This window comes from Plectropomus leopardus, chromosome 9 (genome assembly GCF_026936395.1).
Source record: "Plectropomus leopardus strain MGB_pleo_1.0 chromosome 9, ASM2693639v1, whole genome shotgun sequence".
Lineage (NCBI taxonomy): Eukaryota > Metazoa > Chordata > Actinopteri > Perciformes > Serranidae > Plectropomus > Plectropomus leopardus.
The window spans coordinates 36,205,691-36,228,205 of record NC_142184.1 but is presented as its reverse complement, the minus strand read 5'-3'; the positions used below and the strand labels follow the sequence as shown (position 1 = coordinate 36,228,205).

Below are 22,515 nucleotides of genomic sequence, written 5' to 3'. Positions count from 1 at the left end.
GTTTGATTAGCCTCTCGCTGCACTGGTGAAATAAAATGTGTGAATGCAACATAACTGAGAAATTTTGGGACTCGCTAATACCTTTCTGTTTGTTTTCTTAGTCTGGAGAGTCGGATATCCTGGCAGTTTCCTTTTAATGTCAGTGAAGTGAACACACAGAGTGTGTTGACAGTGGAGCTCTCTGGCTTCACTGTGAGCTCTGGTTGTTATGGCAGCTGATGTAAATGTTGGCCAGGAGACTGTGATGGCTGTTAGAGAGTCTGCAGCTCATCTTTGACAGGAGGAGGAGGATGAGATACTCGTGTTGGGAGATATGTTTTCAGCAGTGTGCTGTCCTGACCTGAGAGCCTGCAGAGTCTGGATCCTCTCTTTCCAACCAAACTTTGACAGCAGCTCATGTCTTGGATTACTGCCCACTCTCTGGCTGAAGGAGTCCTGATCCTTAACTCTGCAACTGGCATCGGGCGCCGCAATCAGCAAGCAACTACAGAAATAACTTATGCCTAAAAATCAATACAAAGCAGGTCTGCAGCCATGTTGCAGTTATGTTGCATCAAAGAGTCCAAGCTGTAAAATCAGTAAGGGTTAATTGGTTATGGATAATATGTCCTTTCGCCCACAGTACATTGAAAATTAATCTCAAATAGCGTTGGTTATTTGCTTGTTTAGGTGTTTTTTGCAATGGTTCATGTACAAATTTCACTTCATGATTTTTCAGTGCATTTTCACTTAACATTATAAATGATGGGGCATAGTATCATATCAGTGCTGGTTCCATGAAGTAGTGGGTATCACTTAAAATGTTTAAACACAAGCGGTTGTACAGGCCTAAAACTGACATCATTATGATTAATATATTGTTAACATATGAGGAACTATCTGATCAGAGACTTAGTGAGCAAGAGTTCAACTTTGACCAGACATTTGATGACATCTTTCTAGGGCTGCCCCTTAAAAGTCACAGATTGGAATCATCAGTTGGAGACCCCTCAGTTGACTGAGATTGCTTCAGTTTGTTGTTGTCAATTTGTTTTTTGCTAGTAATTGTGTTGTTCAGTGAACTTCTGAGGACGTTTTGGTCCCTAGATTTTGCTGCAGAGTGAGTGCTCTTGATATTCACAATACTCTTTGGTACATGCAGCTGCGGACATGATGTAGCACTACAGAGGAGGAGAGAATTTGCACTGTAAGGCTCTGACATAATGTTATCTTCACTCTTCTGCATAGAAATAGTGAATTTACAGCTCACAGAAACTTAATACAACACAATCTCTGGCTTTTGTTCGATATCTAGTGTTTGGGAAAAAAATGTTTTTGTATGTTTCTGATCCGTTGTTAGCGTAGTTAGCTTATGCATTGTATTACAGTACATAAGTGTGCTGCTTACACACTGAATGTCCTGCAGAGCCCCGCTCAAATGTTAAAACTTTATGCAAAAAAAAAAGCGAAATTATTGTAATAAAATATTTGTATATGACAGCCAAATCCAATTTGACTGAAATAATTCTGAGTTGAGTACAGCCCTACATCTCTCATGACTTTATAGATTTTAAATACTTGCTGCTGCTTGTTGACAGGCACCAAAAAGGTATTAAGTTTAATACCTATCCCAAGTTAACTGTTGTCAATTTCCTTTAATGGGAACTCTGCTGTAATTCTTATGGCTGTAACAGTGCTCAAAATTGATAGTTTGGTATGTCCTTGTTTTGGTCAGTCACAGTTTGCTACATTTCTGGCACACACAAAATAACTTAATTGATGCTTTGAAGGTAAGATTAAGAAATGCACACATGAAGGAACATTGTATAACACATGGATCCACATGTGTGCTTGTTTTTCTAGATACAGACCTTCCCAGTTTTAGTTGAATAATGTCAGCAGACAGTTTTAGTCCTATTCACCATCTTGTTCATTGTCTCTACATGTTACTGTGCAGCCATAATGTTTCCAAACACTAAGTCAGAGGCCAAGGGTTTTCAAACTACAAGGCATCTTTTTAGGGGGCTGCAGGGGCATTGCAGGGAAAGCAAAGACAGACACAAGAGAGATACTGTGTGAGGGGAAAGGGACATGTGCATGTAGGTGTTCTGAAACTGGAAGTCTGTTATTGTAATGTGATTGCTTACCAACACACTTAGTAGTCTGAGCTGCAGCAGTGGCTGTGACACACTGCCAATGTCTGTCAAGGTACTTTAAAAACATAAGCATGTCTAATGGCTGCAATAAGCGTCAAAAGTCATACAGCCTTTTCCTTGCATCAACACACCGGCTATGAGACTCATATTTTTAGATTCTGTGTTTTACTTTTAGAGGATATCGTTGTCGACAATGTGCATCACAAATAAATGCCCTTAAATCTGCTTAAAAGGGCAGGGGGCACAATTAAAGCGCAGTGAACCAAAGAAAATTGGGTCCAGGAGCAAACTGTGTCAACCATTTCATGGTGTGTGTGTGTGTGTGTGTGTGTGCGCGTGCGCGCGCATGTGTGCATGTGCACTCACGAATATATACCAGTGGACCTAGGTGTCGTTACACATTTTTTACATTTTCCCAACAGGGAACTGAAAAACCAACAGGGGACATTTCTTATGTCCCCACTTGATCATGCTCTAAATCACCTTAAAATCATGTATGAAGGCCTCTGGTGAAATTTTTTTAAATTTGCAGTGTTAAGTTTTAAGTTTTCTTTTTGAGGACTTAAAGATTTTTTCTATTGAGATAAGAATATTAAAACAAAGATGTTATTATTTAAAAAAAAAGGATGGTTGTTGGATGATGCCTTTTTCTCAAGCCAATATTTGCATAAAATGAAGCAAATAATTTAAAAGTAGCTTTGCTGGTCCAAAGTTTTCCTCGTAAATCAGAGCCATTCAGAGATATTTAGAGGGCAACTTAGGAACTGAGTGGATTAGCTGTGGGCAGATGTATAATGAAAATCAGATTTTAACTGGTTTAGTATTCTGTAAAGTTGCAGTGATATGACAAAATTGCAAGGTCTCCCAGAATACACAGGAATCGGGTGAATTTGCGTTAATTGTTATAGTTGCAAAATTATGAAATCTAATGTATGTGTGCTCTCCATCTTTATTCATAGGAATCCATTTTATTTGTTGCTCCACATTACAGAAAAGAGGCCCACACTTGTGTTGTATAAAGTGACATGAGTCCACTGTTGGCTAGTATATAATGACACAAGTTCCCACCGAGATATATAGTACAGAGTGACATTCACATTTCAGCATGGTTAAATGACAAAGAAATAAGAAAAAGAAGAAGTAAGATGCATTATTTTTTAAAGAAAATAATCTTATAAAAATGTAATAATGAAATTATTTATTTTTTTGAGGAAATTAGAAATAGAGATGTCATTTCAGTTTTTTTTGGACATTGCTTTTTGAGTCGTGCACCTGAAAAAGTTTTTCAGGTGCTGTTTAGAGTGTGCTCCTTTTTACCTTGTGTTGAAAACACATTGACAACCTATCATGATATAAATGAGTAGACCAACAGAAAACTTTAAGTACTATTTCTTGATATTGATTGTCAGTGACTAACAATCTTTAATGGTATTTATAATATAGGAGTTTTTGTGAATGATCAGTCATCTCTCTGATACAGACACTAGAGAAAGAAGTCTCAAACTTGTAATGGCGTGAAGTATAAAGTCTGGAGCTGCTCCTCCTGCTGATTGAGAGCCTACTTTTGTGGACCAACAGAATGTTTGTTATCTCTTACACCCAAATGAACTGTATTAAATTAGTGTTCTCAGTTCTGTAATAGAAAATGTTCCCATACACTTATAACATTGCCCTGACTGCTCTCAGTGTCATCTAGAAAATCTTTCACCATTCTATATCAGTGGAGCAACTCTACATTTAATATCACATGACATCACAAGCACTCTGGTATTTGGATATGGGAGAGAGCTGCCCATGTTCACTTATGTTTTTAGACTGTCTTAGATCAATATATATAAATATATATCAATCAGTATATATAAATATATGTAATATACAATATATATAATACAAAATAATATTTATGTATTTTAGAAATGGGCATGATTTCCCATTAATACAGTATCAAGCCATAAAAAGCTTAAGCCATCCACAAAAGTTGAGACTTTGTATTCTGTTACACAAACATAATAACATTTTTCAGATGAGATTTTTTTCATAAGTATTATTAAATGTGTTTGTATGTGCTTTACATGGTGGAGTGTGAATATCACTCTGTGCTATCCAAGAGGGAACTTGTGTCATTATGTACCAGCCAACTGTGGACTCATGTCATTATATCCTACACAAGTGTGGACCTTCTTCTGTAATGTGCACCAACAAACAAGTTGCATTTCTTTAAGTACAGACTGAGAACACAAGTACATTGAGAACTTGATTGACATTCAGTACTTGTGTAAGCTCGTCTGATAAGTATTTTGGGAACAATTTTAAAGGTCAAGTAAAAGTCTGATATTACATAATTTTAATTTAAATCTCCTGAAAAGAAAAAATCTTACCACTGATCATTTTATGTAGGAAGTTTTTCCGTTTTTTTTTTTTTTTAGTTTTCTTTCCAAAGGAAATGGAGTTTGGACAAACTTTTTTTTCCTAATTAGGCCTAATCATAGATGTGTATCCTGTTGTGATGGTTTTGAGATGAGGTGTTGGTGGCTCATCACCATTTCAAAGCCTATCAAAAACACCAGTATACTAGTTAAACTTTAAGTGCTAAAGAATTGTTTCAGTTTACAATACTGGAATGTAAAGGCCTGTAAATCTGAGTGTCATTGTGAACTTATCGTAGCATTCATTATGTGCCTTTCACTTTATGCACGCTCTCTGTGCACTGTGACAATGCTGCATGCCAGTGTGTATAGTTTTACAGACTAACAACCCCGAAAAACAACATCAATGAAAGCTTAGTTTTGGGTTGCCCAAACTCTTTGAATGGGGTCTAGATTAGATAATGCTGAAAAACACTTACAAACACAGCTTTTTCATCCATCACTGAAAAACTATTCATTGTGAATACAATGCGATGCATTCCAAAAACAAGATATTTGGTGTTCAAACCCATTAACTATCTGCAATGATAACATCAAAAGATTCAGAGAACCTTGAGAAATCTCTGCATGAAAGGAAGAAGGCTACAAACCAAATATGAATGGCCATGACCTTTGACCCATAAAGCTGCACTGCATTAAATACCAACATAACTGTGGGATATTACAAAATGAGCTTGGGGACACTGAAAACCACTGACAGTGAATACAGTTAATCACTGCATCTATAAATGCAAGCTAAGACCCCTCTATGCAAAGTGAAAGCCAGATATCAACAAAATCCAGAAACACCACCGACTTCTCTGGACCTGAGCTCCATGTCCATGTCATGTCACAGTTTGTTGTTTTCTTTCTTTTGCAAACGAACAGCTTCAAAGGTCTAGTCACAGACTTTTGTTAAATTATGTTATAGTGATTAATTAAAATTAAAAATAAATAATTATATTGCTGATTATTTTATGTATAATGTTACCCGTTTATAGATTTATTTTTCTGAATTTTTAGCAATACTAAAGTACTATTTTCCTTCCTTTTGGGTTGACTTTTTACATTGATAGATTGGTAGTTACAATTGCTGTGGCATGCACACGCACGCACACGCGCACACACACACACACACACACACACATATATATATATATATATATGTATATATATATATATATATATATATATAAGAGAGACTCCAACAAAGTTATTAACAGTAAATGCTAAATAAGATAAAACTGAGAGAGAGAGAGAGAGAGAGAGAGCGAGAGAGAGAGAGAGAGATCCAGCCTCAAATGGGATCAAAAGGCATACTGTGACCAAGAGTGATTCTGTGGGCACCGTGGTGGCTGCAGTATCGATTATTTCAAAACGGATGGTTGTCCTTTTGTGTGTCTGCTGGACAGAGTAACTGGAGAGTCAAACGTTACGTCATTTCTGCTCCACCAGACAGTACTGTTAACAAGTTCAGCTGCTTTGCATTTCCAGTTTATTCCTTGCATTAGTTTACATGTAATCATGGAATGATCAATATCTACGAAGTATGGAAGCCCAGAGTGGCCATGTTTTCAATCTGCAACAGCAATACGTTATTATATTTTCTCTGTTGTACCTCAGTTTTTTAAGACTGTTATACTAACATTTAATTGAAATTGCATCATTAATCATTAATTTAACTGTGACCACCATAGAGTGCTGCAGAGATTACTTTTTTTAGTCCCAAGTATGTGCAGCCCTGGTTCCCTTGTCCAAAATCCAATGGGATTTTTTAATTTAATTTTGGATTACTGCAGAAAATAACCTCTGTAGTAAACAAGAATTTATGATACTTTCTCATTTTATTTAGCAATAATAATCTTCACAAATTAAGGATTTTTGAAGCGTAAATGCAATCTAGAGAAGTGAAAAGGTAACATCAGACTTTAAACAAACGACACCATGGTCACATGACTTTGTCACCACCACAACAAGGCTACAAAGCCGTGTATGGTGTGATCACGTCCTGTCATCTTCTTTTTTCCACTTGTAAGCGATAGCCTTTTTTAAAGATACTTAAAAGTTTCCAAATTTACAGAGTAGGATATTGACTGATTGTATTTTATGTCGAAGAACAAACCTCCAAAGTCTTTTATGCTTGTATTAACCACAGGCCTTATTTCAGGCAACTAAACAAGAACCCATTCAGAAAACCAGGTGACTTCAAGACAAGGGAACAGGAGTGCTAAAATGTTAACTCATTTTCCAGGTTCTAGGACTGATTCCTGCTCCACTCTATTACCAAAAAGATTCCATGGTCAAATCAATGAAACTTTCCATCTGTGAAAGTTGTACAGAGTGGGAGCTTCCTGCAGTCTGAAATTTCCACGCAGTGATCACATCCAGGAGGTGGGGCAGTGGGCAGTGAAAGGGAAACAGCTAACATGCCTTGTTGAGTGGACCATCTTTTTTATTATGTCATATTTACATGCACTGATTAGGCCTAAATTCTACAAATAAGAAAATTACCTAACACAATTGTGCAGATGACACCCAAATTTAATGTCCCCTTCATTTTGTCCACAAGTGCAACAAGCCAATGGTTGGACTTGAATTGAAAATAATAAAGACAGTTGTCTTTGGTGAAAAGAGACTCAGGGCTGGGTTTTGCTTGATCACAAATAGTTTGTAGGATGTGTTGAAGCAGAGAAGGCAAAGAGGCAATATCATGTAAATATGGGAATGGCTGTGCACAATTCAGACTGCCTGTCCCTGAAGGCAATTTGTACTGGGTTGTCAAAATAGTCAAAAAGTAGTCAAAAAGTAGTGGTGCAAATCTCCTTTGCCTTTTAACCTTTTACAGTGAGAGTGTACAAAATGTTTGTCTTTACTAAGATTTCAGAGATGCTCTGATTAGCCTGTTCTGGTCAAAAGGACAGCTTGAGCTCACATAGCAGCCTTGTTTTGGATGTACTGTCAGTCTACCGTTGCGCTGGCGTTGATGTTGCGCCCTTTGCTGATAGGGTCCTAAGCAGAAATTCGATAGCAGAGGTTAGGAGAACAGAAGTGAACTACATTAACAGTCCCCTGGGGGTAGGCTCCACAGCCGGGCCCAATCAATGGCACCATCCATCACTGCTAGTTTACTTACTTGCACAGCTTATCATCTGGATATTGCATTCAGGTCAAATGGATCAAAACGTGATCCAGCTGTAACTCAGTCATTCGAAGCTGTTATGGAGCCATGGTGCCATGGTTGGTGTTTTCTGTGACCTTTCTTTATTACAAATCAGTCTCATCAAACATAAATAAACAGGCATTTATACCTACACATTTAAGTCAGTCAAAATCTTTCAGGGAAGCAATTTCTGGCACAACTTTACCTGTTTTCTAGTCCAGCCCTAATTTAACTCAAAATAGGGCTGGGTTATATGGCCAAAAATATTATCATGATAAACACTACATCAATCAGTATCTAATATATAATTATCATGTTAAAAAGGTCCAATCAATCTTTCTTACAAGTTTAAAGGCTGAGTGAGGAATAAAGAGACCAAACAGTTAACTGTGGTTTAAACTATATTTTATCAACAGAACATGACAAAAACTGCAGAACAATTCACAAATCTGAAGTAGATTCAAAACAACAATGTCAAAAAATAAAGTAAATAGATAAATAAATCTTAATTCTGGTCTGCAGCAAGTCAAGCTCTTTGTACAGACAGCTTTTTACCTGACAATGTAAACGGAATAAATATACAATAAAAATCTCAACTGTGGTCTGTTTTAAACCCTCAGTATGTTATTTCTGCCATTTCCCAAATCGTCAACAAAAGTTTGACTTTGATGATGTCATCAAGTAGCATGGGATTATGTATTGCGACTGAAAATGTATGTGACATGACTCAAACAAAATATTTTTCACGGATAAGGAAATGTACGTTTTATTCATATTACCTTTAGTTATTACGTCACTTGATTCTAATGAAACAGCTGGTTAGTCAGTCATGGGAGCATTAGATGAGTTACCTACCCATTCAGCTGCTGTAGCTAACGTTATGCGGCAAATTAAAAACAATCACACTGAAAATATGTTTATGTAATGTTTTCATGTTACTGTATGCAGTAGCTTGGTGGCTGGTCTTGTTTGTGTCCGAGTTTAAATTGTATTAAACATGTATTTCTGTTAAGGAAAATTATATGTAATTGTCAAGGCACTGGAGAATACATGGATCGGTGTACAGTGTGACCAATCAGGGAGTGAGAATAAACAGCCAGGCTGTGGCAGACAGACAGTAAACAGGTTAGATTGAGAGCGCCTAATGAATGACATTACGTTATGTCATTTGTTTCGGGAGGTTAATAAAGCTACTCATGAGCATTAGAAAGCTGTATCACCAGCAGTTTGACAGAAATAATTATCTTAATCATTCTATCGTGCAGCCCTAGTTCATACCACGCTCCATCTTTTCCTGTTTCCTGATAAATCAAACATACTGGCCATTTTTACATCACTCACCCCATCGGTGCAGCAGCAGAGTCATGTCATAACCACTGCTCTGCTGCTCTCCCTTTTTCTTTCTAACACATTTGGTGTTCACGAGTATCTGTCATTTCTCTGGTATAGATTTATATCATGAGACAATATAAATCTGTTATCCATCAGAGATTCTGCTCCAACATTACCTGTCCACACATATCTGGGTAGTTTAGGTCATTGTGGCAATGCTGCTAAGCTGTCTATGCTTTTTATACGTTATGCTGGATGAACCACAAACAGCCATTCCAGTTTGTACTCATTACGCTTTTCCTAATGAATTTTCCAGAAGAAACGGGAAAACACAGGTGGCAGTAGTACACTCCTCCAATGTTTTTTTTTTTTTTTACCAAGCTTTATTAGTGACTGGCTTTTTGTTGAATTATTTAAATATCAGCTTTTATTTGAAACCTTACAGTAAGTCCTATCTTATGGCTGAGTTGAATCATTATCTGGTAATAAAAAAAAAAACTTCTGTTAAGCAGCAGGCATGTTGATTGTCATGTGTGTCAGTCTGCTACCCTTATTTCAAATGTGTGTGCTGAGTTGGCCTCATTTTCTGCATGTTGTGGGGAAATAGTTTGATAGGATGTGACAGACACTTGATAATTGATACTATGGCCACACAGGGAGTAGTCACAGCCCAGGGCTGTTTGGCCATTAGCTTCCTGTAGAGGAACTGTCAAATTCTCCCCCAAAATAAAGACAAGGGCACAGAGAGGCCTGGCTGTGTTTTCGGTACCAGTCTTCTGGGTTTTGGCATGTCTTATTTAAGTGTTATTCTCTCTGTGTTGTTTCTTTTTTTTCATAGAAGGTGTAGAATGATTCCAGTTAGATTTAGGCCACCACAGAAATGCTTATATATAAAAAGATCTCCTGATTGAATTAATTTTTACTGTTGTTGTTCTGTCATAGACCACAGTGTGAAGTAGAGATCTTGTTGAAAGACTTTGTGGAGAAATTGCCCGTTTGCTGTCATCTATCTTGTCTCCCTTTCTCTTCTTCCCAAGAGACAAGCAAAACCCTGTCAGTGACAGGCATATCCAATGCATTTTCCTCACATTGTGTTCATGTGAGTGTATACGTAAATAACTGTTTTGCATGTCAGCCCAGATGGAATTTTGTGGAAATACATCCACACACATGCTCAATCCCTTGAACGAAAACATGTTTTGTATGCGCATTTTTGCCTGTCACACACTTTTTGCAGTGTACACTCCAGTGCTCTCCCCTCTGACAACTTTCCAACCCATTTTTTATTTATTCTGTCTTCTTGTTTTCTTGCCTGCAGTGGAGAAATGTATGAACTCCATGCAGATGGGGACCCAGATGGTGAAGCTCCGCGGCGGATCCAAAGGACTGGTGCGGTTCTTCTATCTGGACGAACACAAGTCCTGCATCCGCTGGAGGCCCTCGCGCAAGAATGAAAAGGCCAAAAGTGAGTGTCCTCTTTCCTCTTATAGTCACAGGGGAGCAGCATTTCAAATCAGTCCTGCTCCTGGAGTTCAGTGCATTCATGATTCAAACTTATGGAAAGCCATTTGTGCCATATTTCATGTGACAGAAATGGGCTCAGTGACTGCTGACAGGACTCCCTTGAGCATATTATCACTCTCAATCTCCATATGTCATCCTACCAAGAGGCTCAACCCAGTGAGCCTTTAACAATTCAGTGGGTTAGAAAGACAAAGGCCACAGCTTTTTGTGTAAACACATACAGAGTGTCTGCACCGGCTGCTGTGAGCCAGACTTGCGCTTTTCACTTTAATGACCCAAGCCAACTAGTATTAATTAAACAGGTTTCAGAATTCATTAGAGGGAAAAAATAAACATTTGATATCATGTTTACAGTGAGGAAAATAACCCCAGTATGCATAGAATAGCTACTGCTGATACAACGCGATATTCACATGAGACATATTGAGGGGAGGCATGGTTTTTGAACCTAAACTAAAATGATTTCATTAAAAACCGATTAAGTTTTTAGTCTATTCATCCCATTTCAGTCAATTTTGTTATAGCAGCTAATTTCTAGCAGACTGAAAAATCAATGGATTTTATTATTCTGGTAGGATACCAAAAGGTTCTTTTGTATATTGCTATATTATTAATTTATATAATAATACTACCAATACTTAAAGAAGTGTATCAATACAATATTAGCACACAAAATATTGCTGTACTATATTAACTCTTTCCCCGCCAGAGTATTTTTATTAAGTTGCCAGCCAGCACTCGCATTTTTGGTTATATTTACTAATCTTTCAAGACCTCCAGAATATTTTGTGATTTGAATATAAAAACAATGATTATGATTATTTCTAATAAAAGACAGCAAAGGAACTTCCTGCAGCAGCTCCCAGTATGGCTGGGCGTCTCATGGGGACTTATGGGCTCAGTTTCCTGTTGCTCTCCCTCCTCTCTAGGCCAGGATTTAATAAGCCTCTTAAGTCGACTTAATAATTCATCAGTTTTAATCTGCCCAAAGTGTCTTACTCACACTTACCACTAAATGAAAATGACACAGAGGACGGGGTGCTCTTAAAAACAGCGAAAACTAATCACAACATGTATCCACAATCTTAAGCCCTTAACGGCTAGATGAGTAAAATGTAACACAAAATCCAAACTTTCTGGAGCTGATCAGTTTTTGTGTGAAGAGAGAGTAAGAGTGATGCACTGTGTCCTCTGAGCTCTACACCTGTAGATAGTTTGTCAGGAGTTACAGAGACGTGTCATCTGTTCAGTAGATTAATGCATGCTCCTAGCTTTTTGTCACACCCCACTGGCAACAGCCTCCCCCTGTGTGTCCCTGCAGTCCTCATTTGACACCTTGACAGGTCTCAGTCACAGGAGAAGATCACAATAGTCTGGCCTCTGTAGCCTTCGCTGGCAGCATGTTCTCTGGCTCTGCGTGGTGTTCTCTGCCTCGAGAGGCTTATCTCAGAGCACCCACTGGGACAGACTGACTGACAGACAGGAAACATTGCAGGCTTCTGCTCTGCTTTCACTCTGACCCCGTGCTCTGTGTGACTGGCAGCACAGTCCTCCTTTCTGGCCCAAAAAAATAACAACCCAAACAGAAATGTACAGTTTGACCAGTAGAACCAGTCAACAAAAAACCCATTAAAAAACAGGGAGTGACATTCTGCCTTCGTGTGCATCAGAAATACTATATTTACCTCAAAACCACGGCCAGAAGCTAGACCAACTGTCTAATTTAACAGCTATGCATGAAAAAAAAGAAGATCAAGTATAAATGCAGTACACTGGCCCATGTTCTACTACGTCATGTCCTCTGTATAATCTGTGGGATTTTGGATTTTAAGCAACTTTGAGGGGAGTTTACATTTCGCATTTAAAAACTTACACATGGTGGGTATTTTAGAGGTTGACTCTAATATTTTTAGACTCACTTTAGGCCAAAAGATAAAAAGGATTATCTCCTATTATCTCTTAATCAGTATTTCACCACAAGGATTTGAGGCTCTGGGAAATAAAAGTTTCATGAAATATTTAACTGGACCTCTGGTGATAGAAAAAGCTGTCTACAGCCCCTAGCTATTACTGTTAGAATATTAGTTAGTGTAGGTGGGGCTAATTTAACTATTCTATTTATCTACAATGTTAATCTGTATTATACAACAAGTCGTTTCGACCAAGCAATCTGATTGGTCCAGTAGACATTTAGAATGTTCTCAAATCTGCATGACAGAACACCTTTCTCATCATTAAAGCAATCACCCCGCCATTTCTTAATCACTGCTCTTGAAGAAATCATGTGATTATTGTACCATTTCATGCAGGAGAGGAGGGGCATTTTCATACAGTATTAATTTCACTGCATCAAAGGGTGGAAACTTCCCAAAAGCTTCTATAAACTAACACAAAGATGACAATAACCAGCATAAACCACTGAACAGACACATTATAAACACTGACAAAAAGTGACATTTGAGTGTATGTACATAAAACAGCAAACTTCACTGCAAACTAAAAACTATTCCGTCCAGCATTGGACATGATGGGAAATACAGGCGAAGTGATTGGGACCACCGCAAAAATGTTTTTGAAAGACTAAACGCCATTAAGAACAGAGTTAAGCCAAATATTTTGTTAAGTAATGAGTTATGATTTTTTTTAACTGATGATACCTGTATTTTTTCATTAATGTTTGACTCTTGGACTTTACCTTGCTCTTGCGTTATTGGAAATCCTCTGGCATAATCCGTCAGCTGTTAGAAAGCAAGCATAAGCACAAGTAGGCCAGCAGACTCAACAGAAACTAGAAAATGTGTCTGCAGGTTGTTACTAAAGTTCGACCTACTTGCTGGAGTAGTAAAGTGGGTGTCATTACATATAGGATTCTCCTGACTTGACTGATTGTTTTCAACTTATTAGTCAGACTCTGTGTTGAGATAACAGTCTCTAAAAGCTTTTTATTTTGAGAACTAATTACCTGTAAGCATGAATAGATTTTGATTTTACATATTTACTTTGTTGGTGAGAGGGTGTGATTAAACATAATTTGAGCACTTCAGTGATGCTTGCGGACCTCTGTTCAAGGGCCTTGGTCCCAACTGCGTCACTGTCGTGCTCAAATGACGTTAAAGCACACCCTCTCGTGTAATATTTCTTAAATAATTAATGACTAGCTAAAGCTGTCAAATAAATATAGTGGAGTAAAAATTCCAATATTTCCTCTGAGATGTGGATGAGTATTAAATGAATATAATCATGGAAGGTACAAGAATAGTTGAGTAAATGTACTAAACTGGAGGTCTCTGAAGACTGACCAACTGACATCGTCATCCCGGAGCCCCGCTGCTCGCAGCTCATCAAATATTCACACGGTAGTAGTAGTGGTTATCCTCATCTCCCAGATACCTGCTGTACACTCCTGCATAATTTATAAAAGTGCTGCATTCAGGAAAAGTGCATGTACATGTGTTTCCCCAGCTACAGGGTTTGTGGAGAACACTCACAGCCACATGGGAGCACACACACACACAGCAGCAGCAGCAGCAGCAGTAGCAGTGTGTCAAGTGTCACACCGGCATCATCTCTGACATCCAGCAGCATATATACATACACCTGCCACAACGCCTCAGGCCCTGTAGTGTACTGCCCAGGGGATGCTGTGCGTGTGTTTATTTATGTGGTCATGCCTGCACACAACTACATCACTGCATTATGTATGAGTGTGTATTTTAATGTTTCATCCATCCATAGCTTATGTTGTATGACCTAAAGACAGAGAGAGACAGAGATAGATTTGTGTTATGGTTATCTCCTCTGGATAGGGCTGTTTTTTTGGGAATATACCTGCTCCATAGAATTTCCAAAATCGCATGCAGGCTGATCAATAAAAATGAATATTTACAGTGTTTCCTCTAGGATTTTTTTCAGCAGCGGGGGCAGGCTCTCCGGGGAGCCGTGGCGGCGTAAACAAATGACGCTTTTTAAAGGCTGAATGTAAAAATAAAAAATAATAACAAAAATTCAACAATAAAATAATAAAAACAATAAATAATAATTTCTTGATGGGGCTGTAATCAGTGGCAAAGTTTGCACCCAGGCTCAGAACAATGGATTTTTCTTGGTTTTTTGTAGAACAGCTCTAAGGCTCTGTTGTACGGAAATTCCCCAAGAGGTGGCCCGTTGATGCTCAGCAGCATACATGCTGCAAGGTGATCCCCCTGCAGCCTGTTTCTCAAGTCAGTCTTCACCTACGAATAGAAACAATAATTTTATTTATTTATTTATTTATTTTCAACCCATTTAGGGTCCCAGCCTGATAGCCTGTGTTTCCCTTTATGTTTTTCTCCTCTACTCTCATCTCTCTCTCCTGCACCATCACTTTGCTCTCCTGCTCCTTCACTCGGCACTCCCCCTCCTGTACTCTGCTCTCCTTCACTTTGTTCCACTGCTCCTCCCTGTCTGTTACTTGTCTTATACGATTACATAAAACATTAACGTTAGATAATTTACACTCACGTCACATTTGATTACAAGTGTGAACATAATTTTTTACCTAACCATCATAATTTGAGTCAGTAAAAAGGCTAATGATACCTGACTAGCGCCATCCTCATCAGGTGTCTTTCTCTTCTTTGAAAAATATTTGAACAAGCTCATCTGAAAATGCAGTCAGCAGTTACATCACGGCGTGTATATCGCTTAATGCTATCAGTTAGTTTACTCACGTTAGCGACACTGAGTTGAGTTTGCACCGGGCCCAATTAACTTAAGCTACGTAACCTTAGCTGGCCATCAATATTTTGCGAATGTTTATTTAACTAATAAAATCTATTATAAGTTTTCTTAAGCTAATAAGTCTACCTTTTCTCCGGTAAGTTGCACGCTATTTTCAGTCCGACACTCCTCTGACTCTCCCACCTGATGCCTGGATGCGAGTAGCTAATTAATGTCGGCACCTGTTAGTTCTGTTGGGGGGTGGGAGGGGGCGGTGGTATCTACCCCAAAGAGTAGATACTGAGCAAGATAGTTATCTGCCTCAGCACTCGCGACACCCAACGCAGTGCAGGACTGTGCTGTGATGCGGCGGTGGTGTATTTGCAATTTAAAAAAAAAAAAAACAACCAAAAAAAAACCGACATTTGAAGGAGCGGCGGGTAGGATTTAGGAGTGGTGGGCCGCCACTCCTAAATGAGTGTAGAGGAAACACTGATTTAGCATGTTAGCTTTCAAGGGTAAAACTAATGAAAGACTGGAGGCAGTATCTTCTGTTAAAATGTTATTGCCATCTCATAAATGCATCCTTATAAACAGCGCTCTCTGGGCACTCCTCTTCACTAGACTATCTTTAATCCTCCGGGTCATAAAACCTGAAAAAGGATGGACCAGTTTCCCATCAAACTATCTCTATGGCCACAACCATGATTTTTTTCTGTCTTTTGTCAAAGGTGATAATTCTTAGAACCAGTAGGATACAGAATGACATGTCTGGTTTATTAAACTGAATTTTGCTCTGTTGTTTTTCAAATAGGTTAAATTTTTTCTCAACTTGTGATCACCGACAAGGCTTGAAACCTGCAGGTCTGCTCACTTCACTGGGCGAAGAAGTTTTGAAAAATTTTGCTAGAGCAAAAGTAGCAATCCCCCTGCTTGAAATTACTACAACCAACAGTCCTGCATTCCAAATAGGGGTGTTATGATATACCAGTGTTGACAATAACCGTGACATGTTATAATAATGTGATAATAATCCAGCACCTCTTCTATAATTTTCATTTTCTTGGTTTTCTCACTTTGTCTCCCTCCAACAACAACATCTGGTTGCATCACTATCCATTAAGTGCCATCACTCTTTTTGTTTGCTTTCTGGAGTTATGGTTACAGGCTGTCTCTCCACCTCTCTACTCTCGAATTTGAGTATTATTCATTTGCCAAAAAAAGACATAACACAGGAATGAATTTGACTGACAGCGTTGTGAGAATTTATTTTTCTTCTTACGGAGTACAAAAGTATTGTCACCAAAAATGTACGTTAACTATAAAATGTAAAAGTACTTATTAGGTGACTAGAATGGCCTAATTCAGAGTGTAATATTATTGTTACACTACGTAGTGCTTTACTGTTTTTGCTGCTCTACAGTATGTGCAGCTGATTTTAGTAGTAGTTCATACAGTTGGGCAAATGAATCTAGAGGAAAGCATCATACAGTGTTGGCGGGACAAACTAGACTATGACGGCCTGCCATAATGGGAATGGGAATGGGAAACACTGATATATATATATATATATATATATATATCAGAAATATGAAGTTAGTGTTGAGCTTGTAAAAATGACCTCTGTCTCACCCTCCCCCGCTGAACAGCGACCACATATTTTGTTTTCTTTTCGTTGCCATGATTTTTTGTGTCTCCCCATTTTTAGATTGCCAGTTCGAGGTAACTAGCTAAGCCTGTGCTTGGTTAGGATCTATCTCTGCTTTCTGTCTTTTTGACAGTAGAGAGAGATTCTTGCAATTCATAATTTCTTTTTAGGGCCAGATAACATCATCTACTTTTGACTTTTTATTTCTTCTACCGCTGTTCAAAATAAATTTCTTTAGATTGTGTTATAATTTTTAGAATAGTTATTCTATTTGGAGAAGAGTGTTGTTGTGAAACTGGTCAAAGCATGTCTTTAAGGGGGCAGTTATAGCCTTTGCACCAACTCACATCAAAGACTCCTTATGTGATGTTGTTAGGTCTTGTGTTCCCGACACAGAATCTGAAAGAAAGCAGTGAACTCACCAGCAATGCACTCACTGGACGCATTCTGTAATGTTTTTTTGCTCTGCACACGTCTGACACCTGCCCGCCAACATCCCCAGCCCTCTGGTGCTATGTGCCAAGAAAGTTGTTGGCAGGATGGAACAGAATCTAATACTATCAATAGTCCAAGACACGCTACGCTTAAAGGGAGGTCACACTAAGTACTTGAAACTTTAGCCTACTGAAGTTGTTTTATTCTTTAATATTTGCATTTTTAATACTTCATACATATTTCGTGTATGTTCTGTTGGTATTTTAGTTAAGTGACCACTGAGAAACAAATATTTATGATGATTATCACCCTGTCAAATAATAAAGTTTAAGGTGGCCTAAGACTTTTGCACAGCAATGTAGTTGCCTATTAACTTTTTCAATCTGCTAAAAGATTGATCAACTCACTGTTTTTAGCTGCAAATTACCTTGTAATCCATTTGATTCAGAGAAATCAGAATTGACAAACATTACAGTCTATCTGGTACGTATATGAACTTTCTATTACCAAAAGTGAACTTGCAGAGTTTCATTACACTAAGGCAAAATCGACAATGAAAATCAAAAGGAATAAGTGACACATTTTACATATTTGTGCATCTGATAAAGCAGGTGTACTGGGACCCCTGCAGTCAACAGGAAAATAAGCTGGTTTAATCTTGTTGTACTAGAAATTTCTGCATTAGAAGTGAAAGCAAAAATAACAGGTTTGAATAATAGAATTTTGTCTATTCTTTTCCCGTAAGTTTTGTTACTGGCTGTAAAAACCTGCTAAACTCGAGAAATAGCTGCTGGATGGCGGAAGAGGCTGATCGCGCCTACAGCCAAGCCTGGCCCGGAAAGGTTGCAGCCCGGTTGAGGGAAGAGACTGCAACACAACAGGCCTTTCATTCCGCCCTCATTCTGCCTAAAATTTTGGACAAAAAAAGCTTTTCAGCTTTTTTAGACCACAAGCACACTGTTTCACAACAGCACCAGATGTGTACTAAACACCAAAGCTACAGCTGCTAGTCTAGCTAACACAACAAGTCCATTTATATGCCGACCAGGAAAAACTGTCATAATTTATTGATTTATATTACGAATTAGCAACCCAGTGATGTGAAGACTACAGTTTATGAATGTATAAAATATCCACTAGAACTGAAATTGAAAACACAGATGGAGCAGTAGGGAGTAGACGGAAGTTGCAAACAAACACTTTGAGCCACGGACCAGCGAGCTAGGCCGATAACTAGCTAGATAAGAGCTAATTGTGCTAGCCACGTTAACATCAGGCTACACATTGGAATGGCATTTATTTAAGGTCCATATTCTCACCCAATAAAATCTATAATAGCCACACACGGTCAGCTTAATATACATTGTGTGTGGTGGTATGTGTGGTGTAAATTTTACCTTTTATAGAGTGTTGAAGGGATGACGTATTTTTGTAGGCTAACCAGGAAGTTGGCATCGCACTGGTTCCCTCGTCAAAAACATTATGGGATTTTTGAATCGGATTTTCGATTATTGCCAAAAATAAGCTCTCTAATGAACACAAGTTTATGAGACTGACGCTTTTTGTTTAGCATTATAATCTTCACAGATGAACACAATTTTTGTGTGTTTTGAAGCATAAATGAAATCGCCAGAAGCAAAAAGCTATTGTTAGGCTTTACACAAACTACATTGTGGTCGCACGACTTAAATGTCACAACTACAACTACTACTTCACTGTAAAAACACATTAAAACATGATTGAAAAATATTATAAACAGATAAATCTACAAGTTCAAGTACGACTCTGTAAAGCTGTAAAGGTGGCCAAGTGGGTTTAATGAGTTTCTGTGTCCGCTGTGATGATGTCTAGTGTCCCTAACAAACACTGTAGTCCCATTTAGCCATTTGTTAGCATCCGCCTTTTTTAAGATGAGTAAAACCTAAAAAGTTCAAAAATCGTGTTTAAGGGGACGTATTTTTTGTTGCAGATCAAAACGTCTAAGTATATTTAGCCTGTGATAACCACAGAGCTTATTTAAGGCATTTTACTGAAAACCCATTCAAAAAACCCATAGAATTTAAGTCGAGGAAACTGGAAGTGCTAAAAGGCTAATGGAGTTCTGCGTTTTAGGACTCATTATTTCACCACTCTATTATACTACAAGGCAAGGCAGCCATCTCGTTTTAGCTATTATATTTGTAGCTGTAGAGTCGCCCTCTCTTCAGGTTGGACTGACTTAGCTGCCAGGGTGGGGATGGCAGGGACAGGTAACTCACTCATCCAGTGGCTTCAGATGACGCAATTTTGTTTTAGAATTTTGATGTGGTTTCCAAAAATGTAAATACTGTTTTCAAATTGTTGTTAAAAAAGCATTAATCAATTAATGAATTATTTCTACATATTATCAACAGCTGATAACAAAAATTTAAAAAATCAGAATGTCTCCAAGAATGAACAGTATTTAATTAATTTGCTCATTATTTTAGCTTAAGTTTACATTCATACGATATATATATTTTTTTAAAGAAACTGCGCTCATATACCATTTTTAAAGTATCAGAACTGCAAATCTTACAACTTTGTTTTTTGAATAATTGGGTAAATCCCTGTGTGTGGTCCTACTTAAGTCATTTTGTGTCTTCAAGCTTTAACGTATATGTTAAATTCTCTAAAAATAAATAATAATAAGGTAAAATTAAATGTTATAATTGCATTACACTATTTAATCTGCTCTTATTATATAGCATGCATATATTTATTTTATCCTGTTCAGGTTTTGTAGCTTTTTTAAATTTACTTTTCTAAGATTTGGTTGTAGCTGCATTTGCACTGTTTTACACTTTTGTTTTGATAAATAAAGCAGAAAACACTTAACTTTGAATACATAAAAATGATGAATTACTCAGTAACAACATGAACAGCATAGTAGTTCTGCACATCCAAAATCGATGTAAGGCAGGCTTTGGATAAGAATTATAGCAGTCAACAACATGAAAAAGCCTGCACAATGTAGCTTCCCAATGTCCAATTTCAGGACACACCCACAAGCATAAATTACATATAAGGAAGCTGCAGTATTCGAACCACTTGATTGCTCAGTTCACACTGAATGTTGAGCTGAGTTTTCAGCTCCTCCTGCGCTTGCTGTAGAGAGCCTTCATTTGCAATGGCGTTCTATTGACAAATTGTAATCTCCTCTGCCATCTTTTGACGGAGAGCTTCCTGCTCAGCCTTCAGGTCTTGTTTAAGTTTAAGGTCTGCTGACACAATGTCTGTGTGAGACTTGACTTCTTTGTCAAGCTCACGCTGAAGACATTCAGCCTGCTGTCTGACAGTGTGTAGTTCATTTTCATACTTCAGAGTGACGTTTTGGTGTGAAACTCTTGAGTTGCTCTATTTTCTCTTGGATAAACCTGTTCTTTTCCCTCTCCACTCGGAGCTCAATTGTATGTTTCTCCTGGCTGATCAGGTGTGCCACTTGCAGCTTTTTGTAATCCTTTTGAAGGACTGAAATATTGTGCAGTAGGTAGCATAACATTGAAATAACCACAAAGTAAAAATACCTCCAAATTGTACAGTATAATACTTAAGTAATTTGAGTAAGTTATCACCTACAGTACACTGCTGGGCTTTATTTTGCTGTAATGACCTTCTCGCTGTACATTACTCCTTGCTCCTTACATTCCACCACTGACCATCTGACTTTCTGTGTCCTCCAACAGTCTCCATCGACTCACTGCGCGAGGTGTGTGAGGGGAAGCAGTCTGAGATCTTCCAGCGCTACTCAGAGGGCAGCTTCGACCCCAACTGTTGCTTCAGCCTGTACTACGGAGAACACATGGAGTCCCTGGACCTGGTGTCAGGCACTGGAGAGGAGGCACGGACCTGGATCACAGGCCTCAAATATCTGATGGCAGGCATCAGTGATGAGGACAGCCTGGCTAAGAGGCAGCGCACCCGAGACCAATATCCTTCACTCACACAGCAGGGCAGGGGGGGTCATGTCTGTTATAAAATCTAGACTTTGATGATCACCGTTTATACCAGAGAGTTTCAGTATTTATTCTAAAGCCTGACAGGAAGGGGTGGCCGTATACTGAATGTACTTGAGGCTTGTTCCACGTGTGATATATATAACGCGAACATCGAGTATCACGTTGTTTTTGTGAGCCACCGGTGTTAAGGTTTTCTCACTCTCTCCTGCGTCTCTCTCTCTCTCTCACACACACACACACACACAGACACACAGAGCAGGGCTTTAACATGGCTCCAAACCGTGTTTTGTTTTTTTCAGATTTTTTTTGGCTTTTATTGCCTTTCATTGACAGAACAGTGTTAGCGTGAAAGGGGGAGAGAGAGAGGGGGAGACATGCAGCAAAGGGCTCGCAAGCCAGACTGGAACCTGCGGCCGCTACGGCAAGAACACAGCCTCTGTACATGGGCAGCTGCTCTATCCACTGACCCACCAGGCGCCTCATAAATCATCAGGTTTAACGGTGCTGCAGTAACAGTCTGACTTAATGAGTGGTAGTGTCGGTAGTGTGAGCAGGTGAGGTGTGTGTTTGCATTTGCAGAGCTCCGATTGCAACTATTTAATCACATTTTGCAACAACGCTGCACCAGAGCGACTTCCAAAATATGTGTAATATCTGAACTGGAGAGCTAGTTTATTTCCAGCTCACAGTGAATGAATCCTCACAGTTAAAGATGCTGCGGTATCTGATTAGCTGTCTGCTAACATCCAAATGTTGACCAGAAGCTTCAAGTCCACAGCAAAAACTTTAAAGCTTCCTGCCGGAGATGAGCCAGGGCCTTTAAAATAAAACACCATGTGTCCTTCTGAGATTTAAGTAATTATAACAATACTTTTCATAATAAATTTCAGTTTCAAGTACTTTATTCAACTTCCTTATAACTGTATTTTATAAAATGTTGTTATAACAGTGGCATATTTAACTTAATTATATGGCAGTAGCTACTTTATTTAACTTTATTATAATTGCACTTCATTCAATAATTTTGTATCTAACATTAGTTTAAACAGCCATAAAATATTGCGATATTATTTAAAAGCCGTATCATCCAGCCCGACAACAGGCTGAGTTTATCTCTCTGGATGTAGACTCTGTTAGCAAAAGCAGCAACAAGTCAATGAGTAAATGTGCTGAGTCTTCCTGCTGCCTTTCTTTAACCCAG

General features: G+C 38.4%; 1 protein-coding gene across 1 annotated transcript in view; it reads left to right on the top strand.

Moving 5' to 3' along the window:
* The window catches only part of plch2a (phospholipase C, eta 2a), a 97,387-nt gene that overhangs the window by 7,951 nt on the left and 66,921 nt on the right, over positions 1-22,515 (top strand). Inside the window, exons 2-3 of the mRNA XM_088082664.1 lie at positions 10,351-10,497; positions 21,042-21,287. Coding sequence (XP_087938790.1) covers positions 10,351-10,497; positions 21,042-21,287 — 393 coding nt within the window. The remainder of the gene's footprint in view (positions 1-10,350; positions 10,498-21,041; positions 21,288-22,515) is intronic.